Below are 20779 nucleotides of genomic sequence, written 5' to 3'. Positions count from 1 at the left end.
GAAAGAGATTTCTTACCTGGCACATTGCTGATCTTTATTTAGGTGTTTCATGAACAGTGCAAAAGCAGAGATCTCACTAGAAAGTTGGGGAGGGGGGAAGATGTATTCAAGGATATTTCTAAAATCAAAGAAACTGATTTTATTTTTATTTTGCCAGAAAAAAATGTGTTGATCCTTGTCAATGGGCAGGTGCTTAATATCATGTCACAATACATGGAAGCGGTTTTTTTTGTTGTTTTTTTTTTTGCGGTACGCGGGCCTCTCACTGTTGTGGCCTCTCCCGTTGCGGAGCACAGGCTCCGGACGCGCAGGCTCAGCGGCCATGGCTCACGGGCCCAGCCGCTCCACGGCATGCGGGATCTTCCCGGACCGGGGCACGAACCCGTGTCCCCTGCATCGGCAGGCGGACTCTCAACCACTGCACCACCAGGGAAGCCCGGAAACGTTTTTTTTAATAGGATAATGGGGTCATGATGAGACATTGGCCTGGCTTCATCTTCCAGTAAGATCTAATTAGCCATGGGGAAAGAGACACCCACAGCCCTCAGGGAACTGAGTTAAACCTCATGAGCAATTTGACCATGTATAAGTGAGGGAGTCATTTCCCCAGTATTTATTCAGTGCCTACTATGAGCCAGATGCCAGTGGTAAGCAAGGCAAAGATGTTCCTTGCCTGCGTGGAGCTTATGGTCTTGGACCTAAGATGGTGGTTCTGTTGCCATCTGAGGACACATCCTATTTGGTAGGAGGCTCTAATCAGGAAACTAGATTACTTTTTAAAAGTGTTTGCTACAGACCTAATCAGAACAGAATTTAGATGTTCCAAGTGGAAACATCCTGTAACCTGGCACTAAGCGAAACACCCTTTAGCAATCCAGGAATATTTTTCACTTATGGTTAATTCAAGTTTCTCTACAAGTCTGTCTTTCTGAACATCCTTTCCTTCTGCAAGTTATATCACCATTTTTCTCAACATTGTTACAGTTATGGACTTCATGAAAATGCTTGCATTATGTTTCTAAACAGTCTTCTTCCTTTCTTCAGAAGAATACACTCCAGTTCAGTACTTCTCAAACTTAGCTGCACGTTGGAATCACCTGGGGAACTTTTGAAAATTCAGCTGTCTGGGCCACACCCCAGACCAATAAATCAGAACCTCAGGGTGTGCAGCCTGAGCAGCAGTATTTTAAAGCTCCCAGGTAGTTCCAGTGTGCCGTCAAGGTTGAGACCAACTGCTCTTGTAAATGGGAATCTTCAGCGTGAACTGTAAATTCCAAACATATGTGGTGTTCTTGCCGTTGGACCTCTGCATGAGATGCCCTTGTAAAACATCCTACATCAGCCACAGTTCATCTTAACCTAAACCCAATCTGTGTATACATAATATTCCTAAAACCAAACAGATTACATTTTTACTCTTTTTAAGCAGACCTTTCAGCCAAGGCCAAATCCAACCAGTCATATGTCTACAGCAAATCTTATGATGGCCATAAAATCTTTAGAAGTTAGTTTTGCTTCTCCATGCAATAAATGCTTTGGGGTTCTTTTTCCCCAGTTTCTTGTGAGAATTTGGGTTTGTTTTTCATGATAGTTAATTGTTCTCTCCATTTTCCTGTTTAAACCTTCTCAGTTAATCTTCCAAACATCTTGATTTTCAATAATCTATTTATGTATTATTTATTTTATAAATAAACTTATTTGGGAGGAAGGCAGAGTAGAGATTTGGTTGGGCACTTGGAAGATACTTTTACCTGCTTTTTGATAGAGAAGTAGAAAGGTTTTTTTTCTTTTAATTTATTCACATAAATACCCGAGATGCTATCATACATTTTCCTGGATTCTCAGCAAAATTGGAACACATGGAAATGTCAAAGCTCATAGGGTTGAACATTAGGAACCCATATAATTAAGGACTTAAAAGTACCATAAGCTAAAGTACAAGGCCTCAGAGTATGACTCAAGAGGAAGTATTCAAAATCCACATCAGTGCAAAAATGAAAATTTCTATGATATTGTCCACTCAAGTGAAAATAAACTGATAGATTATAGAGAAAATTCTGCCTTTCTTCTTCAGTGAAAATTGACTGCAGGAATTAAGATCCTGCCTTTTGGAGAGCCCTGGGCATCACTTTAAAAATTGGACAGGACACTAGAAGAAATTTTTTTGAATGTTTCTAATTCTACCTCTTGACCCGACTGACAGTTCCCATGAGAACGTTTTTCAGCTGAGCTGGTGAAAACCTTTCATTTACTTTCGTCTGTCTCTAAACGGAAGAGGGAAACTGATGCATTAAACCATGGGATGATGACACATGCATTTGACTGCAAAACATTCCAGTGCCAGCTGGGTGAATAGCTCTGCCTTGCTGGCCGCATGTAATCTGATGTCAGTTTGGAAAACAGATTAGAGTGGAACATTGATACCGAAAATAAGGTGAAGTGAATTAATGTTCATTGAGGAGAAAAATCTAGCTATGAATCCTGGTAGAACATATCCAGTTTTGCAAAGGAAGAGAATTATAATCCAGATACTCCAATTCTACACAATTCAGTTTGGATATTCTTATAACGGCAAACATGGCCTTAGATCTCTGAGGAATATTTATAGCATCTCCATAAAATAACAAGTGCTATTCTTTTAAAAAGTGAAATTAAATTCAAAACGGTGTTGGGCAATCTAAATTCATTCAACTTTTTTCTAAGTACTTATCTGATAGGTCTTAGAATGGGTAGGTGGTTTCCTGGGGAAACCTATTAGTGTGCTGTAGACCAAAGCAGGACAGCAGTGGCTGAGTATTTCACTTTTCATATGATCCAGCTAGTTTTGTACAGGCCAAATGCTAGTTATTTGGATTCAGGCACTCTTATTCATCTTGCCCTTACAACCTCGTTGAAAGCGGCCATATACAGTAAGGGTGTGATAGGCAAGGTGCAATGATTGTTTCAAATAAAACAATCTATTAGTTGTGGAAGCGTCAGTGTAAGACCAACTGGTAGGTTCGTCTCATGATTATAGGATTCGTTTTCTAAAATATTTTTTTAAAAGAAAATTGATTCTAGTTACAGGCAACACTTTTTTTTTTCCAGTTTTTTGCCTTTAATTTTGTCCTTTATTTGCTAGAGAACTTGTAGTTGAAGAGAAAGGAGACAATTTAAAGTAGATTTTAGAACAAAAATGGTGAGCATTAATATGGTTCATAATATGTGTATGCTCGTTCATCAGTGTTGTTGCTTTAACTTTTTAAATCAAAGCCTATTTAAAAATATTTAAGAGCACTATAATGCTATTGATATTTTTCTAAAATTAACCATAATTGAGTATGTACCTAGAAGAAAAATGTTATATATTTAAAGGGAAGTATTCTGTAACTTCAGCCAGTCATTCAATTTTGTGACTGTCTTAAAAGGAAAATATTTAATATTAAATGTTTTTCTCTGATTTTGAGGATTGTTTTTTTAAGTTTACTTTCTTAAAAAAAAAACTGGTTCCTGTTTTGGGGCCCATTTCTTGAAATTGTGATTTAACAATCCTTTAAAATGGATTTAACAATTTAACAATCCTTAATTTAAAAGGATTTAACAATCCTTTAAAATGGATTGTTAATTGCACTGTATTTTTCTGTAGGAACAGTATTATAAATGGGGACTGCCCAAGGGCTTTCCACCAAGTAAATCTTTGCTAAGACCAACAGCACATTTTAAAGCAGTAATATAGCCCAACTCCTCTGAAACAGTGCTGTTACAAAGTTTTATAACTTTTGGATAAATGTACCATTTCGTTTATTATGCAAGAGACATAATACATTAAATAAAATATTATGTATTTTACATTGTATGTAAAATATGGAAACCCCCCCCAACTTGTTATATCCAAAATTTGACCTCAGACGAAAGTGTTGAGCTATGAGAAACATCAGTTAAATATGTAATTAATAGTACTTTTTGCTGAAATAAGTCACGATCTTAGTGTTTGAACTGCCACACCCCGCCCCACCCGTTTCCTGCATGATATTCACCTGCAAATTCCTTCCCATCCACCATCCTAATGACGGCGGTGATGGAGCTGCCTCCTTTATTTTACATCTTCCTTTCAATATACATTATTTTTAAAGAGTATAAGGTTTAAATATCTCTCTTAAAGAGCGTAAGATGTCATTAGCCTTCTTTGCTGAGAATATACGAATATGGTAACAGGCCAGTACTTTTGATCCCTCTTTCAAAATCACTCCAAGTGGAAAGCTCATGGTTGACACTTATGGGTATAAACTAGTTACGAACTTTATTGGGAGTATGAGTTTATCCCTCAGTCTTGAGGGATAAATGTGCTTTAGACAATGGAGAAAAATTCCATGCGTGGAGTGTGGGTAGCAGACTGGAGGGAGAGGAGGTGAGTCATTCATGGGAGCACTCAGCTCCTGCCTACTTCCTCCTTTGGAGACTTTTTTTTTTTTTTTTTGCGGTACGTGGGCCTCTCCCGCTGTGGAGCACAGGCTCTGGACGCGCAGGCTCAGCAGCCATGGCTCACGGGCCCAGCCGCTCTGCGGCATGTGGCATCTTCCTGGGCCAGGGCATGAACCCGTGTCCCCTGCATCGGCAGGCAGACTCTCAACCACTTCACCACCAGGGAAGCCCTCCTTTGGAGACTTTGATTCATGGGACTGCCACATGCAAGAGCGAGCCCGGCTTGGGGATTGCTAGCCACCCACAGAGTTCTTGACAAACCAAAAAAGCATCCAAATATCAAGTTGCTTTGGTGCCTTCATATTCAAGTGATGGTTCCTAGACCCAGTTTAGCTATTTTATAAAGGGGAGTGGGAAAACCGGGTGATATTTAATGCCTGTATAAATGAAGAAATTGGACCTGTGCAGGTTGCAGTTTATGGACTGTCACCAGACATTTCCTTAATTTTCTGCAAATTATAAATTTTTGCAATTTATTTTTAACGATTTGTGAAGTCTCATTTCCCAAACATTTGGACACTATCAACAACTTAAACGTTAATCAGAGTAAATGTAATTGCCTTCATTTTCAGCAATAATGAATCGCTCTGATGATTCATGTCATGTTTGGGGGCTGTGAGGTAGGTTTGCAGTAGAGGCTGAGGTATTTCTGTGGGGAAGTCAGCTGGTTTTGGCCTTAATGATTGTGCTGTTGATTTTGGTTTTTGCTCTTTAAGCAGCAGGATCAGGTCAGAGAGTCAAGTTTTTGTTCTTAGGCTGTCTTCAGAACACTCTCATTTCCCTCTTGTTTGTGTTTGAAGGGGGGGGATACAGCCCATGCAGCACAGGGGTGGTTCGCTGTGGTGAGAAAGGGGGATGCCCTGGATCTTGCTGAATCTCTTCACTCTTTCGGTGACCTGCCAACTGCCTTTGTCCCTGAGTCTTTGGGTGGATATGTCAGACACATTTTATTTTTCCTGATAATTTAGCATTAGAAGTATTAGATTCTGAAGGCTTAGGACTTCCAGCGAGTTATATGGTATATTATTTCAGTCAGACTGTTTTTTATCCTGAATAGCTCTCACCTAGCAGAACCCCAATTCAGATACCACACGTAGGTATCGTGTTCCTGTCTTTTGAGATGGTGGGACACGTGTCTTGATCTAAAGTTTTGTGCCAGTCAGAAATATAGCCTGGGGAATTCCCTGGTGGTCCAGCGGTTAGGACTCCACACTTTAACTGCCGAGGGTCTGGGTTCAATCTCTGGTCGAGGAACTAAGATCCCACAAGCTGTGGGGTGCAGCCAAAAAATTAAAAAAAAAAAAAAAAAAGAAATACAGCCCGGATGATAAAATCTGTCATTTGCGCCGATGAATAACTGTCAATTAGTGTTTACTTTTAGAAGTTTATTGCAAACTGAGAACTGACTGCATTTTGTGTAATCTGTCCCTTTGTGCACCAGAATGCAGTAAGTATGAACTGTTTGCAGTGCTGGTCTGTTGCATGCTCCTGTGTTAATAGCTTCTCCAACTGTGTGAAGTTTGCAGTAAATGACCATTGATTAACTGTGTGTGGATATGAAATATAGAATTCATACAAGAACTTATAAAAATTGAGGGGAAATTTACTTTAGCTCAGACTTACTCCTTAGGTTGTGTTGTAATTGTGAAGCTTTGCCTCTGGTTTCTAATCTGCTTGTGTGTATTTCATAGTCCCGTTCTGGAAGCGTACCTCCAGCTATTCACAGCCATATACTGTGTCAGAGACACCAGTTGTTCTCCCCTCCCTTCTTCTCATTAGTTGCCATTTGAAAATTTAGCGTAATTTTGTCTAAATAGCTCCATAGGCACAGCGCTGTTAAGTAGCAGAAAGGATTTACTCCATGAATTTGTTTTCTTAAAAAAACCAAAGATCTCCTATAAGTCACTAAAATTTTAATTTTATTTATAAGTTTTAATTTGGGGTAGTAGCACTATATAGGGATATATTTTACCAAACTGAGAAAGCCAACTTCCTCATAAAGAAATGGCCTTATACTGATTATAAGGCATCTCTATCAGACTGACTTCAGCTTCTGGTCAAAATTGTTAAGCTCTGAGGATTGGAACACATGGTTTTTAAAACATAACATGAAAATGAGGACTGGGGAATGACTCTTTGTGTCCAGGACTATGTTTGTTGAACGTTTTGGTGATAAATGTGTGCCTTTTAAGTAAGAACCTTCAGGATTTAAAACAAAAAAAGAAACTTTTATCTTCGACTACCTTTAACATTAAAAGATTAGTCAGTGATAATGTATTTTATGTGTCATTTATGGTTTTGAGTTTAAAATTTCCCCGGATTAATTAGTTCACTAGTGATTAGAAATCCTTAGCCACCTTCCAGGAAGGCGTGTGGTGAGATGCTGCATCCTAGGTATCCTTTTACAATTTGTCCTGGTTGCACCAAACTTGATTTTGAAAGATCAACTTTCAGAAAAGTCTTTGACTTTTGACTTCATCATTTATGGAAAGATTTGAAGGCAGCTGCTCTGTATTCACAGGGAGTGGCGAGCTTCTGCCGTTACAGGTGAACCCTCATAGCCAGTTAGGCCAGGACTGGCCACCTCAGTGGGAAGAGAGTCTGGTTTATCAGTGGTGGGGTCACCATCTCTCACTCCCACTGCCACCATCTCCTCTCTCTGCAGAGAGGGGGATAGAGGTGAAAGTAACAAGTTTTATTGCTAGATCTACCTCTTTTTGGATGGTGTGGTTCGTGGTGAAGTATATTCATCCAACAGACCTGCATTTGTGCCCTCAATATGTACAGCAATACGTTAAGCCCTGCAGATCGTTCAGAAATGATGTAGGCCTGGATCTTCACAGGCAATAACTCTGATATGAAGAAGACACTGCTGAGAATCATAAGAGTGATAAATGTGTGACCCTTCTGAGAGGAGAGAGTTTCTAGCTAGGAGATGATTTTGATGTGCTGATTCCCTTGAGTCTGTATTTTGTGGGCACTTCATTCATTTAGTCAGCCAATACATGCTGAGTGCTTGCTAAGTGCAAGGTGCTGCAGGCATGGGCTTCCATTGGTGAACAAGAGATGTATGGTCAACCCTTGCCCTTAAGAAATGTACAATCTAGAGAGACAGATAAATATGACACTAATCAATACATGTGAATGCAAATGTACACGCATGTATACACATAGCATGATTTTTCAAAAGTGCTGGTATGTAAGTGTCAGAATGAGGGATCTGACCCTGGGTAGGGGAGTAAGAGGTCAGGTCAGAAAGACTTTCTTGAGCTCCAGAGTTGAGAATGGAAGATTGAGAACTTGGGTGACAGAGATGATGAATCTCACTGTTTCTTTGCTGATCCTCTAGGGGGAAATGTATTTCTTTCTCATTTTTTTTACCATGTTTGTGGGCTGCTTATTTGTCAACTAAAATTCTTCATTCTCCAAATAGTGTGTAACTTGTGTATCCTTTATTCATTCACTTGACTCATGAATCGCGTCTTGGGTGCCTGCGATGTGCCAGCCTCTGGCTGTGTGCTGGGCCGCGGTTAAGTCTGCAAGACCGTGTGTGGCGTTTCTTGTGGAGTGAGATGTTAGAGTGGCATTGTCATGGGAGTGCCAGTGGCTTGCTTTATAAGGCTGTTTTCATTTTTCTCCATATAGGACAACAGCTTTGAGCAGTTCATTATTAATTATTGTAATGAAAAGCTGCAACAAATCTTCATTGAGTTGACTCTTAAAGAAGAGCAGGAGGAATATATACGGGAGGTAATGTTGAAAAAAATTTTTAAGTATTCCTTTTTTACTCATAATACAAATTCTGGATTCAGAAGACTGTACAAACATGACCCTAAAATCAGATTTATCAAAGTTTAGCCATATTGTACCTTTTAAAAATTTGTTTGGTATGACATCTAAGCTAACTGGGATTTTCTTTGCTGCTAGTGCCCAAGACAGTGCTCAGCCCATAGTAGGTGCTCAGCGAACATCAGCTGACCAACTTGAGTCTCACTGGATTCAAGTAGAGTGAAGTAAAATAATACCCTGTTAAAAAACTAGTCCGAGATGAATGGACAAAAAACCAGTGGTACATCCGTACAAGGTTCTAGTACTCAGCAATAAGAAGGAACAAACAGCTGATACACACAATAGCATGAAGGAATCTCAGGTGCATTTTGCTAAATGAAAGAAGCCAGACTCAAAAGGCTACATATGGATGAGTCTATTTATATGTCATTCTACAAAAGTCAAAGCTATAGAGTCAAAGTGTCTAATAGTCAGTAGTGGCCAGAGGATAGGAGTGTGACTGCAAAGGGGGAGCACAAGGGAATTTTGGAGACTGGCTGTGGTGGTGGTTACCTGATGCTACACATTTGCCAAAACCTAAGAGAACTGTATACCAAAGAAGTCAATTATCACCGTATATAAATTTGAAAATACTTTACTATTTCAGTATTTAACAGTATTTTAATATTTAACATTTTGTTCAATCTTGAAAAGCATTGATTTTTAAAAATTTTATAATAAAAACAGGTAACATTTGTTGAGTGCTTACTATATGCCAGGTATTATACTAGTGCTGTGGATGGATTATCTCACTGAATGTCGTTGGAAAATAATCAGAAGTAATATTTACAGAGTCCTTTCATCCTTAATTGTAAAACACATAGTTGGTTTTCACCCTTTCATTTTTTAAATAGCCAGTGTTTTTCTAAGTATAAATTTATTTATATCAGACAAAAAGGAGAAATTTTATTGTATATATAGTATTATATTTTTGTTTCCCTTTCATTTATTTGCTTTAATATTTTAGTAATATTACTTCCTTTTCTTCATTTTCTGTAGTGTCATTTTAAGTCATTAAGGACACAGAATCCTCTTTTTTTGGCCTCTCAGTATAGATTTTTCTAATGTGATTATTATTCCCAGTGACTTAGTAAAATAACTCATCTGCTCAAAAACTAAATCATGAATATTTCATCTTTCATTTGGAATGATTATCATGCTTTAGAAACATTTTATACTTGAATGGCACCTTTTGTAACGTAAACATCCTAAAAGCCAGATTCATTCTCTTCCTGTCTTCTCATCATAAAGAGAATGCCCAAACTTTGATCTGTAACTTAAAACAGTTTGTACAGATTGTCTAAAACACTTCTAAGAGTATATAGGAAGATCCTTAGCTTGCCGTATGAATTAACTTTCTTCCCCTTAGAAGAAAAATAAATGTTTACTCTTATGGAGAGTGTAAGCAGATACAGAATGATTACATTTGGCCTCCCAGATTTGGCTTTGTAGCTAGTGTTAGAACCAGTGGATAGGTTTTCATGTCTTTCCTTATGTTGAAAATACTTATCTTAGCACTGTTCTATTTTTACATTTGAAATAGTTAACGGCCCTACAGTATGGGGTTGACTCTAAAATTAATTTCTTCCTTGTGATTACAAATTAAGAACAGAAAAGTCTGGGGATCAAGTTCTGACTTATTTCCTTGTAAACGTTGTAAATATACAAAAAGTAATATTGACCCAAGGGCCTGTTGAATAAATGACCCGGGGCCAGCGAAGTGCATGGGAAATTGCCACAGATGGGAGGGTGGAAGGGGAGGCAGCCTCAGCACAGGTCAAGGGCGGTTGTTTCAGTCGGATCATGTCAGTGCTAGACTGCTGCATTATGAAAGTTTTGGGAACCGGAAGATGACATTTGCAGCACTGATTTTTATAAAGGAAATTTTCAAAGAGGAAGTGGAGTATAGTAAGATGGGCAAAGTCTTATGTTAGAGATGGTAGTGTTGTAGCATCATCATATGGGATTTGATTATGTTCTGTTTTCTTTTTCAGGACATAGAATGGACTCACATTGAGTACTTCAATAATGCTATCATTTGTGACCTAATAGAAAATGTGAGTATTAGGTACAGTTTCCCAAAGAAGTTCTTGGTAGTGTAATTCACTACTAACGAACGATCTCACTGCCTTCAGTGTTAAGCTTTTGTATTTTCACTATTTCAACACTTCAGAGAAATACAGAGTTCTGGAAACTTTATCACAACCTTAGGAACTCACACATGGTTCTCGAACACATACATAGACAGCTGGACTTTTTGATACTTAGCCAGGTTCCCCCATGCTAATCCTGTTGCCGTATCACAGAGCCCATTCATGACGCTCAGATGCCATGCCCTTAGGTGCACTGCACCATTCTTTCTTGTGTGCTGGGAACCCCGGTCCAATCCACAGCTCGTGGAAATATGAGCACTGATCAGAGGAGACTCAAAAAAAAGAAGGTGTTTGCCAAGTCAAAATATCCATTTCATTTCTAAAATTCTAGCGACCTCTTAACATAGTATTCAGTGCTTACAATCAAAAAGATAATTGTTCGTGAGGATGTGGGGAAATGGTAACTCTTGTGTACTGATGGTAGGAATGTAAATTGGTGCAATCGCTATAGAAATCGGTATAGAAAGAAAAAAAGAAAACAGTATAGAGGTTCCTATAAAAAATTAAAATTAGAACTGTTATGTGACCCAACAATCCCACTCCTGGGTATATATCCAAAAGAAACAGAATCAGGATCTCAAAGAGATATCTTCACTCCCACGTTCACTGCAGCCTTATTCACAATAACCAAGATAGGGAAACCACCTAAGCGTCCGTCTACAGATGAATGGATAAAGAGGATGTGATGTATATATACAATGGAATATTGTTCAGCCATGAGAAGGAAGGAAATCCTGCCATTTGTGACAACAAAGATGGACTTTGAGGGCATTATGTTAAGTGAAATATGTCAGAGAAAGACAAATACTGTATGATACCACTTATATGTAGAATCTTAAAAAACAAACAAACTCAGAAACAGAATAAAATGAATAGTGGTTGCCAGGGGCTAAAGTTTGGGGGAAATGGGGAGATGTAGGCCAAAGGGTACAAACTTCCACTTGTAAGATGAGTGAGTTGTGGGCTTTAATGTACAGTGTGGAGATTATAGTTAGCAATACTGTGTTATATATTATATACTTGAAAGTGGTTAAGAAGTAGGTCTCAAATGTTCTCACCACAAAAAAGAAATGGTAATTATGTGATGTGATAGAGGTAACTAACACTGTGGTAGTGTATCAGATCAACATGTTGTATACCTTAAACTTGCACAGTATTTTATGTCAGTTATATCTCAGTAAAGCAGGAAAAGTTTTCTTAAAAAGTAACAATGACAACAAAACTCCATGCTGTTCAAGTAAAAATAAAGGAGGATAAAGGGGCCATCTCAGGAGCCAAATTAAGTAGGATCCCAGGAGTGGCTGGTATGGACCATAGATTGCTTCAGGGATGTGAGAGATGGTGTGTGTGTGACTTGACGGGTGCCAAGGGCCGTGGGATTTTTCAGGTTACAAATTATGTACGTGAAAAGGCTTAAAGTGTGAAAAATTACTGCATAATTTTTAGTAACCTTTCTGAATCTAAGATTTTTGTTTTTACATCATATTTATCGTGTAGTTTATCATGAACGAATTGATTGCAAGAAGACTGATTTGTGTGTAAAAGCTTAGGCTTACTAAATCTTCCTGGCCTTAATAACAAAGTAGTTTGAAACAATGCATAAACTTTATTTTCTACAGTCTTTTTAGCTATCAGTGTAGGTGAGTGCTGTGCTTCAGCAATAGAATCACAGGCTCCAAATGTCCAGCAAATCATTTTCTCTTCATCTTTAACAAGACGTTTTGGATATTATTAATTAGCCAGTATCTTATCCCTCAGTATTCAAGATATTCTTGAAAGCCACATCTTTGATTAAATTGAACTTTAAAAAAAAATATTCTGAAGCATTACTATTTTTCAATTAAAAAATAAACTTTGTTTTGAAAAATGTAAACAGTGTTGGATTGTGAACACTAATATTCCACCTAAGCAATTTAAAACTCTAGTCTAAAATTTAGAAAATCAGTGGATTTCCTGAAAATTTTTTCTGGTAAATTTTGTGACCAAAGTAGTTTATTGGGGAAGTTTTAACTTTCAGAGTCGTGACTATCACGTTTTTCTTCATAAATGTAACATTGCACTTAATTATTTACCTTTAAGAAGGGAGAAAAAAACCCCAAAACAGTGGTAATACACTTAATTTAACTCGATTATCTCAGCCAAAAATCCCCTTGCATATATGATTGAAGAAACTCATGTTCACGTAGGAGCCTGGATACATAAAGGAAATGTTTCCTTCCAGCATCGCCTAACAATAATGTTTACTCCGGGGATGTTATGAACACACTTGGCTCCTGAGAATCCACACTTCCCCCAGATTTTGTGTGGAATGAATAAAGTGCTGGTCAGAGGATGCCATGGCCTTGTAAGGAGAAGGGGAGAGGAGCCAAGGGGGACTTTGCCCTGGCGGAAGCGGGTGGGGCTCATGGTCAGTGGATTGTTCTCTGTGGAATGGAGATGTGTGGGCCTGTAGGGGCAATCAAAGGAACAACAGCCTTTATTTAGCAAAGTAGAAGATTCCTGATTTTTGATTCACTTTAGCTGGGCTGACTGCTCTTGGGGTAAATATGATCACAGGGTCTGAATACCCAACAAACGAATTCTCACCCGTGTTTAACATCCATTTCGAAATTTTATGTGGAAGGAGAATTTTATTCTAAACAGATATTCTTGAAACACAGCTTGATTGCATTGATCGTTAAAAGCAGCCTCCCGAATCACACCACTTTTTTTCCCCGAGAAAATAAACTTTATTTTGAACACAGGAACAATTTGGAAACATCTGAAACCAATTTCCTTCTCAAGCTGTGAGTCAAATAACGGCCTTAAGAGACTATGCTTTGTGATTTATGACCACGTTATATAAGGAGACAGTATTGTCACATTAGTTTCTGACTTTTAGATTTGTTTATGAATCTTTGAGGTCTGACCTGCGTTTTGCTAAACAACATGAATTTCAGTTATCAACCCGCTAAGGTGGCTGAGGTGACACCTAAGTCCTGTTCTGCCGTCGGGGAGGCATCGTGGGCTGCGGGGGGGAGACTCATGCAGACACTCTCTCCCTCCCCACCCCCCAGAGCACCTGGGACCCCGCTGGAAGAGGGCTGATTTCTGTGGGGGGCGTTTTGTTACTTGTTTTGATTCTCTGCTCTTTGTTGTGCCTGAACGGAATTTTCTTGTGACTAAGTCGATTGTGTTTAATGGCATAATTAGGAATAATTATTAATACAGCGAGGAAGGAAGGAAACCCTTTTATCTCCTTTCACCCAGAACACAAACGGAATCCTGGCCATGCTGGATGAGGAGTGCCTGAGGCCAGGCACGGTCACCGACGAGACCTTCTTGGAAAAGCTGAACCAAGTGTGCGCCACTCACCAGCACTTTGAGAGCAGGATGAGCAAGTGTTCCCGGTTCCTCAACGACACATCCCTGCCTCACAGCTGCTTCAGGATCCAGCATTACGCCGGCAAGGTGCGGGAGCCCAGGCCCCCCTGGAGGACCCCGAGCCTCAGCCTCAGAGATGGCGTTCTGACCAGCGCCAGCTCCAGAGGATAAATGGAGCTGCTGAAAGCATGGAGTCAGTAAATGTTCAGTGGCAATAGAATATGGACCAGTTGAGCAAAATCTTACTGAGAGCTGAAAGGAAAGCCAGTGGCCTTAATGAAAGAGTTCAAGTATATATTAAAAATGGATTTTATTATTTTCAAGCTCTGAAAGCTAGCCTATAAAAAAGATCTATCGACACTGATAAGATTTGCCAGTAAAAAATTAGCATTCACTAAAGACTTACAGTAACACCATTGTAAAGCAATTATACTCCAATAAAGATGTTCAAAAAAAAAAAGACTTACAGTAAGGTTTTAAAAGCACCAACCGTTTAGCAAAATAATGAATTCTTAGATTGAATTTTGAAACAACACTGGAGAAAACATCTACTTTTTTTTTAAAGCATTTATTAATTTGGTTAGTATTTGGGGTAATTAATTTTATGTCATCAACTATATAAAGATAATATTAAAAACAATTGGGACAATAGATTGATTTTGGGGGTCCTGAATGATTATTGATTGGAGTTAATACCTCCTTTCTTATAAATAAGCTTGCAAACTTCAAAGGGGAAAAATATCTGATTATGGCTTTAGTAAAAATGAAGTATATAGTATCTTTTCCTTTAATTTCAAAATGCTGGAACTTGTTACTTCATTTTTTTTCACTAGCCCATGTTATTAAAAGATACTTTCCTGGTCAATTTCTCTGCTGGTTTAGGATGTCTATGAAAATATCTGTGTTATCTCAATTTCCCCCCGTCTCCTTTTAAACACACTAGAATTGGCACATGTAAACTAAAAATTACAAGTAAAACCTCAAAAATATGCTTGAACACCAAAAAAACCCTAAAATCCTTTGAAAATGTTATAATAACATTTTTGGAGTTTATTCTTGCAAATCCTGAAGGGTAATAGAATTTATTTTGAACTCTTCTGTGATTTAGACAGATGGAATTTAAACTTGGAGGCTAATTTGGTATTAGAGTGTGACTAACTTGTTGGAGATTTTTTGATGGAGAAAGAAGAGGCTGCAGTATAGATAGTCTCAGGATATTTTTAACAGTTGTTTGATGTTCTAGCATGCAGTGTGTCAGCCACTGAGTCCCATGTGCTGCTGCTCATAGGTGCTGTACCAAGTGGAAGGATTTGTGGATAAGAACAACGACCTTCTCTATAGAGACCTGTCCCAAGCCATGTGGAAGGCCGGCCATGCCCTCATCAAGTCTTTGTTCCCCGAAGGGAACCCTGCCAAGATCAACCTAAAAAGGCCTCCTACAGCCGGCTCACAGTTCAAGGCATCGGTGGCCACTCTGATGAAAAACCTACAGACCAAGAATCCAAACTACATTAGGTATTTCTGGCACATAAAATTCTTTGACCATTCGATTATGAAGGCACTCTCAAGGAAGATCATTTACCTGTTTGCTTAAATCTGAGCGTAACCCAAGGAGAGGATAACTAAAGTACTTAGGGGTCAAATAATACAGTGTCTTGGGTTTGCTTAAAAAATACTCCAGTGGCCTCAAAATAGGGAATTTTAAAAAGGGAAAAGAAAAAATTGTGGCAGGGGATGGGAATAGATACTTAATGAAATTGGGTTGTTGGCACATAGGAGTTCTCAACTTTCTATGTTTTTTGGGTTTTTTTTTTTAATGACAAGAAACAAAATGTAAATTTTTTTCTGGTAAGCGTTTTGCATAAACTGTTTTGGTGGATTCATTTTGGATTCTTGTTATACTGACTTGGAGCATTGAAGCAACTGGGGCTTCAGTTGCAGGTCTGGTCTGAGGAAGTATGTGCCTCTTTCTTCCCTGTGAGAGTTATAGGCCCAGAGAAAGTAATGATTTCTGAAACAATCTAAATAAGTTTTTCAAAACAATAGAAAGAACTCCTTAAAAAGCATCTGGTCTCTCTCTCTCTCTTTTTTTTTTTTTTGCTTCTAGGGCATCTTAGTTCTCAAAATTCAGTAAAGACCAACTAGGATTAGAGTTTGTGATGTGTGTATTTGGTGAACTAGGTAATAGAAGGTGTGTGTCTGATGGGTCAGATTTCATGTGGCAGGTGCACACCCACATATACCTTCTACAGTTGTCTTTGAAAATTCAGTTATGAGGAAGTTAGAGTGAAGAACATTTTTGTGTTTAACTTGTTGACCTAATATTTATATTCATAACAAATGTAAATAGGTAAAATCCCCTGGTTTGGTTGCAAACAGGTTAGAACATATATTAGGTTAAGGATCCTAGTTTCAAAAAAAATTAACCAAGAAACTTTGTGTGATCAGTTGCTTTTGTTATTCTCATTTGAGTAAACTTTTTTTTTTTTAACCTTAAGATTCTATTTTACTAAGGTATAGTTTGCATGGAGTGATATGTACAGATCCTAGGTGAATGGCTCCATTGTTTTTTCGCCATTGTATACACTTTGGTAACCACCACTCAGGTCAAAACATGGAACATTCCCGTCACCCCAGAAAGTTCCTTTATTCCCCTTCCCTTTCAGTGGTTTTAATGTATCTCTAAGAAGTCTTAATTAATAAACTCCAAAGTTGTGAATATATTATTATATATATATTTTTTAGAGTCTTTACAGTTTCAGATTTATTTTAAGGTCTATTTTTTCCATATAGTTATCCTGTTGTTTTGGCACTACATATTGAAAAGAAAAAAATCTCTATTTTCATTCATTTGCTCTGATGCCTTTCTCGAAAATCAATTGAATGTATGTGTAGGAGTTTAGATCCAAACTCACTAGTTTGTTCCATTGATCTGTTTGTCCTTAAGCCAAAAATCAGACATTAGTTTTCTAAATGTAAAAGAAAAACCATAAAAACACCAAGGTCAAACTAGGTAAGATTTAGTTGTCCGTGTATTACATGTATGTGTGGAATTTGACAGTTGAAGTGAGGCAGACATAGCCGTGAATGTTTAACAATACATTAATTAGGATATAGAGATTGCTCCAACAAGATCTGGAAATAATAGGGGCTTAAACAAGATTGACAGGTATTTCTTATGCACTTCTAAGTGTATAGACTCCAGTGCTAATAGAGCAACGCTTTCTATGTTGTGGCTCTGCAGTTGCCAGGGTATTTCCTCTTATCTACATAGTCAAAGATAGCTCTCCACCACGTCAACATTCCTGCCAGCATTTAGCAGAAGAGCAAAGGGAGGGCAAGTCCCTTCCTTCTAAGGACACACTGGAAGTAGCAAACATTACTTATGCTCTGGCTAGAATTTTGGTCACATAGCCACACCTACTTGCAAAGGAAGCTGGGAAATGTAGTCTTTCCTTGGGCAGCAAAGTGCCCTATTGAAAAGGAGGGAGATAATAGGGATTTAGCGAGGCAGCAGTGTTTTTAACCTTTTCATTGAGGTATGTAATGTATGTACAATACAATAGAGTATATAAATCTTAATTGTACAGGTTGTTGAATTTTTACCTATGTATACACCTGTATAGCCTCATCCAAGCCAAGATATAAAACATGTCTGTCAACCCAGAAGGTTCCCTGGTGCCCTTTCCCTGTCGATCTACACCCCTACCTCTCCCCAGAGGTAAAGCAACACTGAGTTCTCACTAGGAATTAGTTTTTCTAGAACTTCATATAAATGGAATCAAAATATGTACTCTTTTACATCAGACTTCTTTCATTAAACAGAATGTCAGTGATATTTACCCATGTTATTGTACATATTATTCTTTTTTATTGCTGTATCTGCAGTGTAGTTATCTTCAGGTTTTTGTAAAACGATTTGAAATAATTTCAAAAGAAATCACTAGGTTTTCCAAGAATAATAAATAATTATCTCACCATGAAATAATTATATATGATGCTTTGTAAAACATGGACAGATAAATCCGTAAGAGAAGGAGTTTAAAACCTAAAATTTGTGTCGTCTTTTAGGTGTATCAAACCGAATGATAAAAAGGCAGCACACATCTTCAACGAGGGTCTAGTATGTCATCAGGTCAGGTATCTGGGTCTTTTGGAGAATGTCCGCGTGAGGAGGGCAGGCTACGCCTTCAGGCAGGCCTATGAACCTTGCTTAGAAAGATACAAAATGCTTTGTAAACAAACATGGCCTCATTGGAAAGGACCAGCAAGGTAAGACATTCATTGATCATATTTAATTACGAAGTTTTAAAGCATACAGATACCATGTTGTTTTTTTCACGTGCTGTTTAGGCAAAACAGAATTCTATGAAAAGTTGGCTGTAACCTCTGTTTTGGACCATCTTCCAGCAGGATACCACTTTGTGCTAATTCTTATTAATTATAGAAGTCTTGGTTTTCTTGAAGGTTTAAGCACAGCTTATCAACTCTACATTTGGAACTTGTATGTCAATAGAACTCCTAAACTATGTCGTGGCAAGTTAGCAGGAGGAGAATTTGTAATTGACAGGTGTATTTGTGTAGACTCACACAAGGGTAGAGCTAGGGGCATCTTGGATCACTGCTCTCAGCTCTTTGCGGTGTTTTTTTTTCCTGGGGAATTAACCCCAGAGAGAGTGAATGAAGGCTGGGGGTCCCACTCTTTGACCAAGTCTGTAGCAACCGAGAAATAGATACAGGAGCGGATAGGGTTCACAGTGTCAGTGTTATTGTGAGTAAAGCTGGATTGGAGAATATGGCAGAACTTGGGACCATGTGGCGCACAGCTCATCTGCGCTAAATTGCACTCATCCCTCCAGTCACAGACAGAGTGCTGGACCACTGCAGACTCATCCCCTGGAGCAGCCCCTGTGAGCTCTTCACATGCAGAGAGAACTTGTGTGCTGGCAGGGGGTCTGCTGCAGAAGAGAAATCAGGCCTTGTCTGTGCAATGACCTTTCTTCTGCTCTCACCAGTCCCAGAAGTTGCCCCTTTTCTGCAGGCCACAGAAGCTCTCCCAACTACTACAGCAGGGCAGACGTGCCTGTTTTATGGGGATTTTTCTTTCACTGTACTGGTGTTGACTCCACATTGTCACTGGACCTGGCCTTTCACAGGAACATCAGTAGGATTAGACACTTCACCCTGTATTACAAGAAGATAAACTCCAGACATATGGTGTGGTCCCTGATGCATAATTCAATACCCAAATAATGTAGGGTCTGGGTACTATTTCATTTCCCACTGCTAATTTCCAGGGTATTGTGGTCGGCATCTACTATAATACACAGTACAAGGATTCACTCCCAGCCTGGCATCCAGTCCACAGGTTGGTGGGACGAAGTTGAGTACCAAAGACTGACGTTAAATCCACGGTCCAGGATGGAGAGGTCAGAGTCAAGTCCAGGCCTTGCTCCCACCCTGTGTTCTTTTGCATCCCATTGGCCTGGCACTTAGCACTCTTGGGACCTGCCCACAATCTGAGTAGCAGGAGCAGTGTTTAAAATGCTTGCAGGAAGTAACTGAGTGGGTTCAAAATAGATGTGAGTTTCTTGCATACCCTTCTGGCCCTGGTTGGTCCATTGTTACAAGTACATTTGATCACCTCTGCTAATGAAATCAAGAAATTGTTACAAGTACATTTGATCACCTCTGCTAATACCATATTTTCTTAGGATACGTAGTTCTAAACCCAAAATGCTTTTTGAGCATTTAGTAGATTTGGTTAAATTTGTGGAATTCACTCTGGAAATTCTTTGCTGGAAGGATGCTTACTGAAAGATCATTTATACTTGGAAATGAAGCTATTCTTTTATATTGCTGAGAACCTAATATCATGTTTTAAGATAAGATAACCTATTTTTGTAACTCAGAAAATTTGTTGTTTTTATTTATTTTTATAGAGCTGGTGTGGAGGTTTTGTTTAATGAATTGGAGATTCCTGTGGAAGAGTACTCCTTTGGTAGATCAAAGATATTCATTCGGAACCCAAGAACGGTATGTAATCGAAACGTTACACTCTGAATTTGTGTTATAATCATGGGCAAATTCTTAAAGGATGTTTAACTTTATAATGTTACCCAAGATGCTACCAAGAATGTCACATTTTTGTGTTTTTCTGCAAATGTCCAAAGGGGTGGCTTAATAAGGGATAATGGAAGAACATTTGTATTTTTTCTGAAACACCAAAATTTTTGAGCTGATAGATTGTACAGTATTTAAGAAATCATAAAGAAACTGGTATTACAATAAAAGCTCCCTAACTCATAAAAATTGGAGGTTTCTTCAGTCTGTATTTGTAATATCTGAATTATACAGTAATTTTAGGAAAGGCAACCCTGCTATTCAGAGGTACATGAAGGCACCCAAATTAAAAAAATTTTTAAGTTAAAAAGAACACTTAAAATTCTACTTAGTGAAGAACTCCATTGGAGACTTTTTATAACTGAATAGACTAGCATGAAGTATAATTTACATAGCAGTTTATTGGAAATTTGGAGAATTAGGAAAGCGTTCAAATCGTCTGAGAGAGACCTTGCCGTCACCTCCCTTCCAATAATTTCATCCTCACAGATAGTGTGAAGGTACATCTAGAGCTCAGTTCAGCCCTTACATGATTCGTCATAAATTCTAAAACACTGTACTCTAAATTGTGTATCTTGCGTGAATTCATCCCAATAGTTTTCTTCTGGACTACTGTTCATAATATCTGTAATTAAATTGTTTTTTTTCCTCAATGTGGTTCACTCCAACATTGTGACATTTTATTTCCTGAGAATGATGTTCACATATGCCACGAGTTTTTGGTGGATTTTTGATAAATCCATCTATTATTTATTAGTTATTCAAATTAGAAGACCTGAGGAAGCAGCGTCTTGAGGACCTGGCCACTCTCATTCAGAAGATTTATCGGGGGTGGAAATGTCGCACACACT

At 38.4% G+C, this 20779-nt stretch overlaps 1 protein-coding gene across 1 annotated transcript in view; it reads left to right on the top strand.

The window, feature by feature from the left end:
* The window catches only part of MYO1B (myosin IB), a 187044-nt gene that overhangs the window by 140129 nt on the left and 26136 nt on the right, over nucleotides 1-20779 (top strand). The window contains 7 exon segments of the mRNA XM_007464958.1: nucleotides 8107-8211; nucleotides 10284-10346; nucleotides 13692-13892; nucleotides 15094-15320; nucleotides 17877-18077; nucleotides 19748-19841; nucleotides 20686-20779. The exon segment at nucleotides 20686-20779 is cut by the window's right edge and continues 14 nt beyond it. Coding sequence (XP_007465020.1) covers nucleotides 8107-8211; nucleotides 10284-10346; nucleotides 13692-13892; nucleotides 15094-15320; nucleotides 17877-18077; nucleotides 19748-19841; nucleotides 20686-20779 — 985 coding nt within the window.

Source organism: Lipotes vexillifer, unplaced genomic scaffold, assembly GCF_000442215.2.
Source record: "Lipotes vexillifer unplaced genomic scaffold, Lipotes_vexillifer_v1.1 scaffold903, whole genome shotgun sequence".
NCBI lineage: Eukaryota > Metazoa > Chordata > Mammalia > Artiodactyla > Lipotidae > Lipotes > Lipotes vexillifer.
This window is presented reverse-complemented; position numbering and strand designations above follow the sequence as displayed.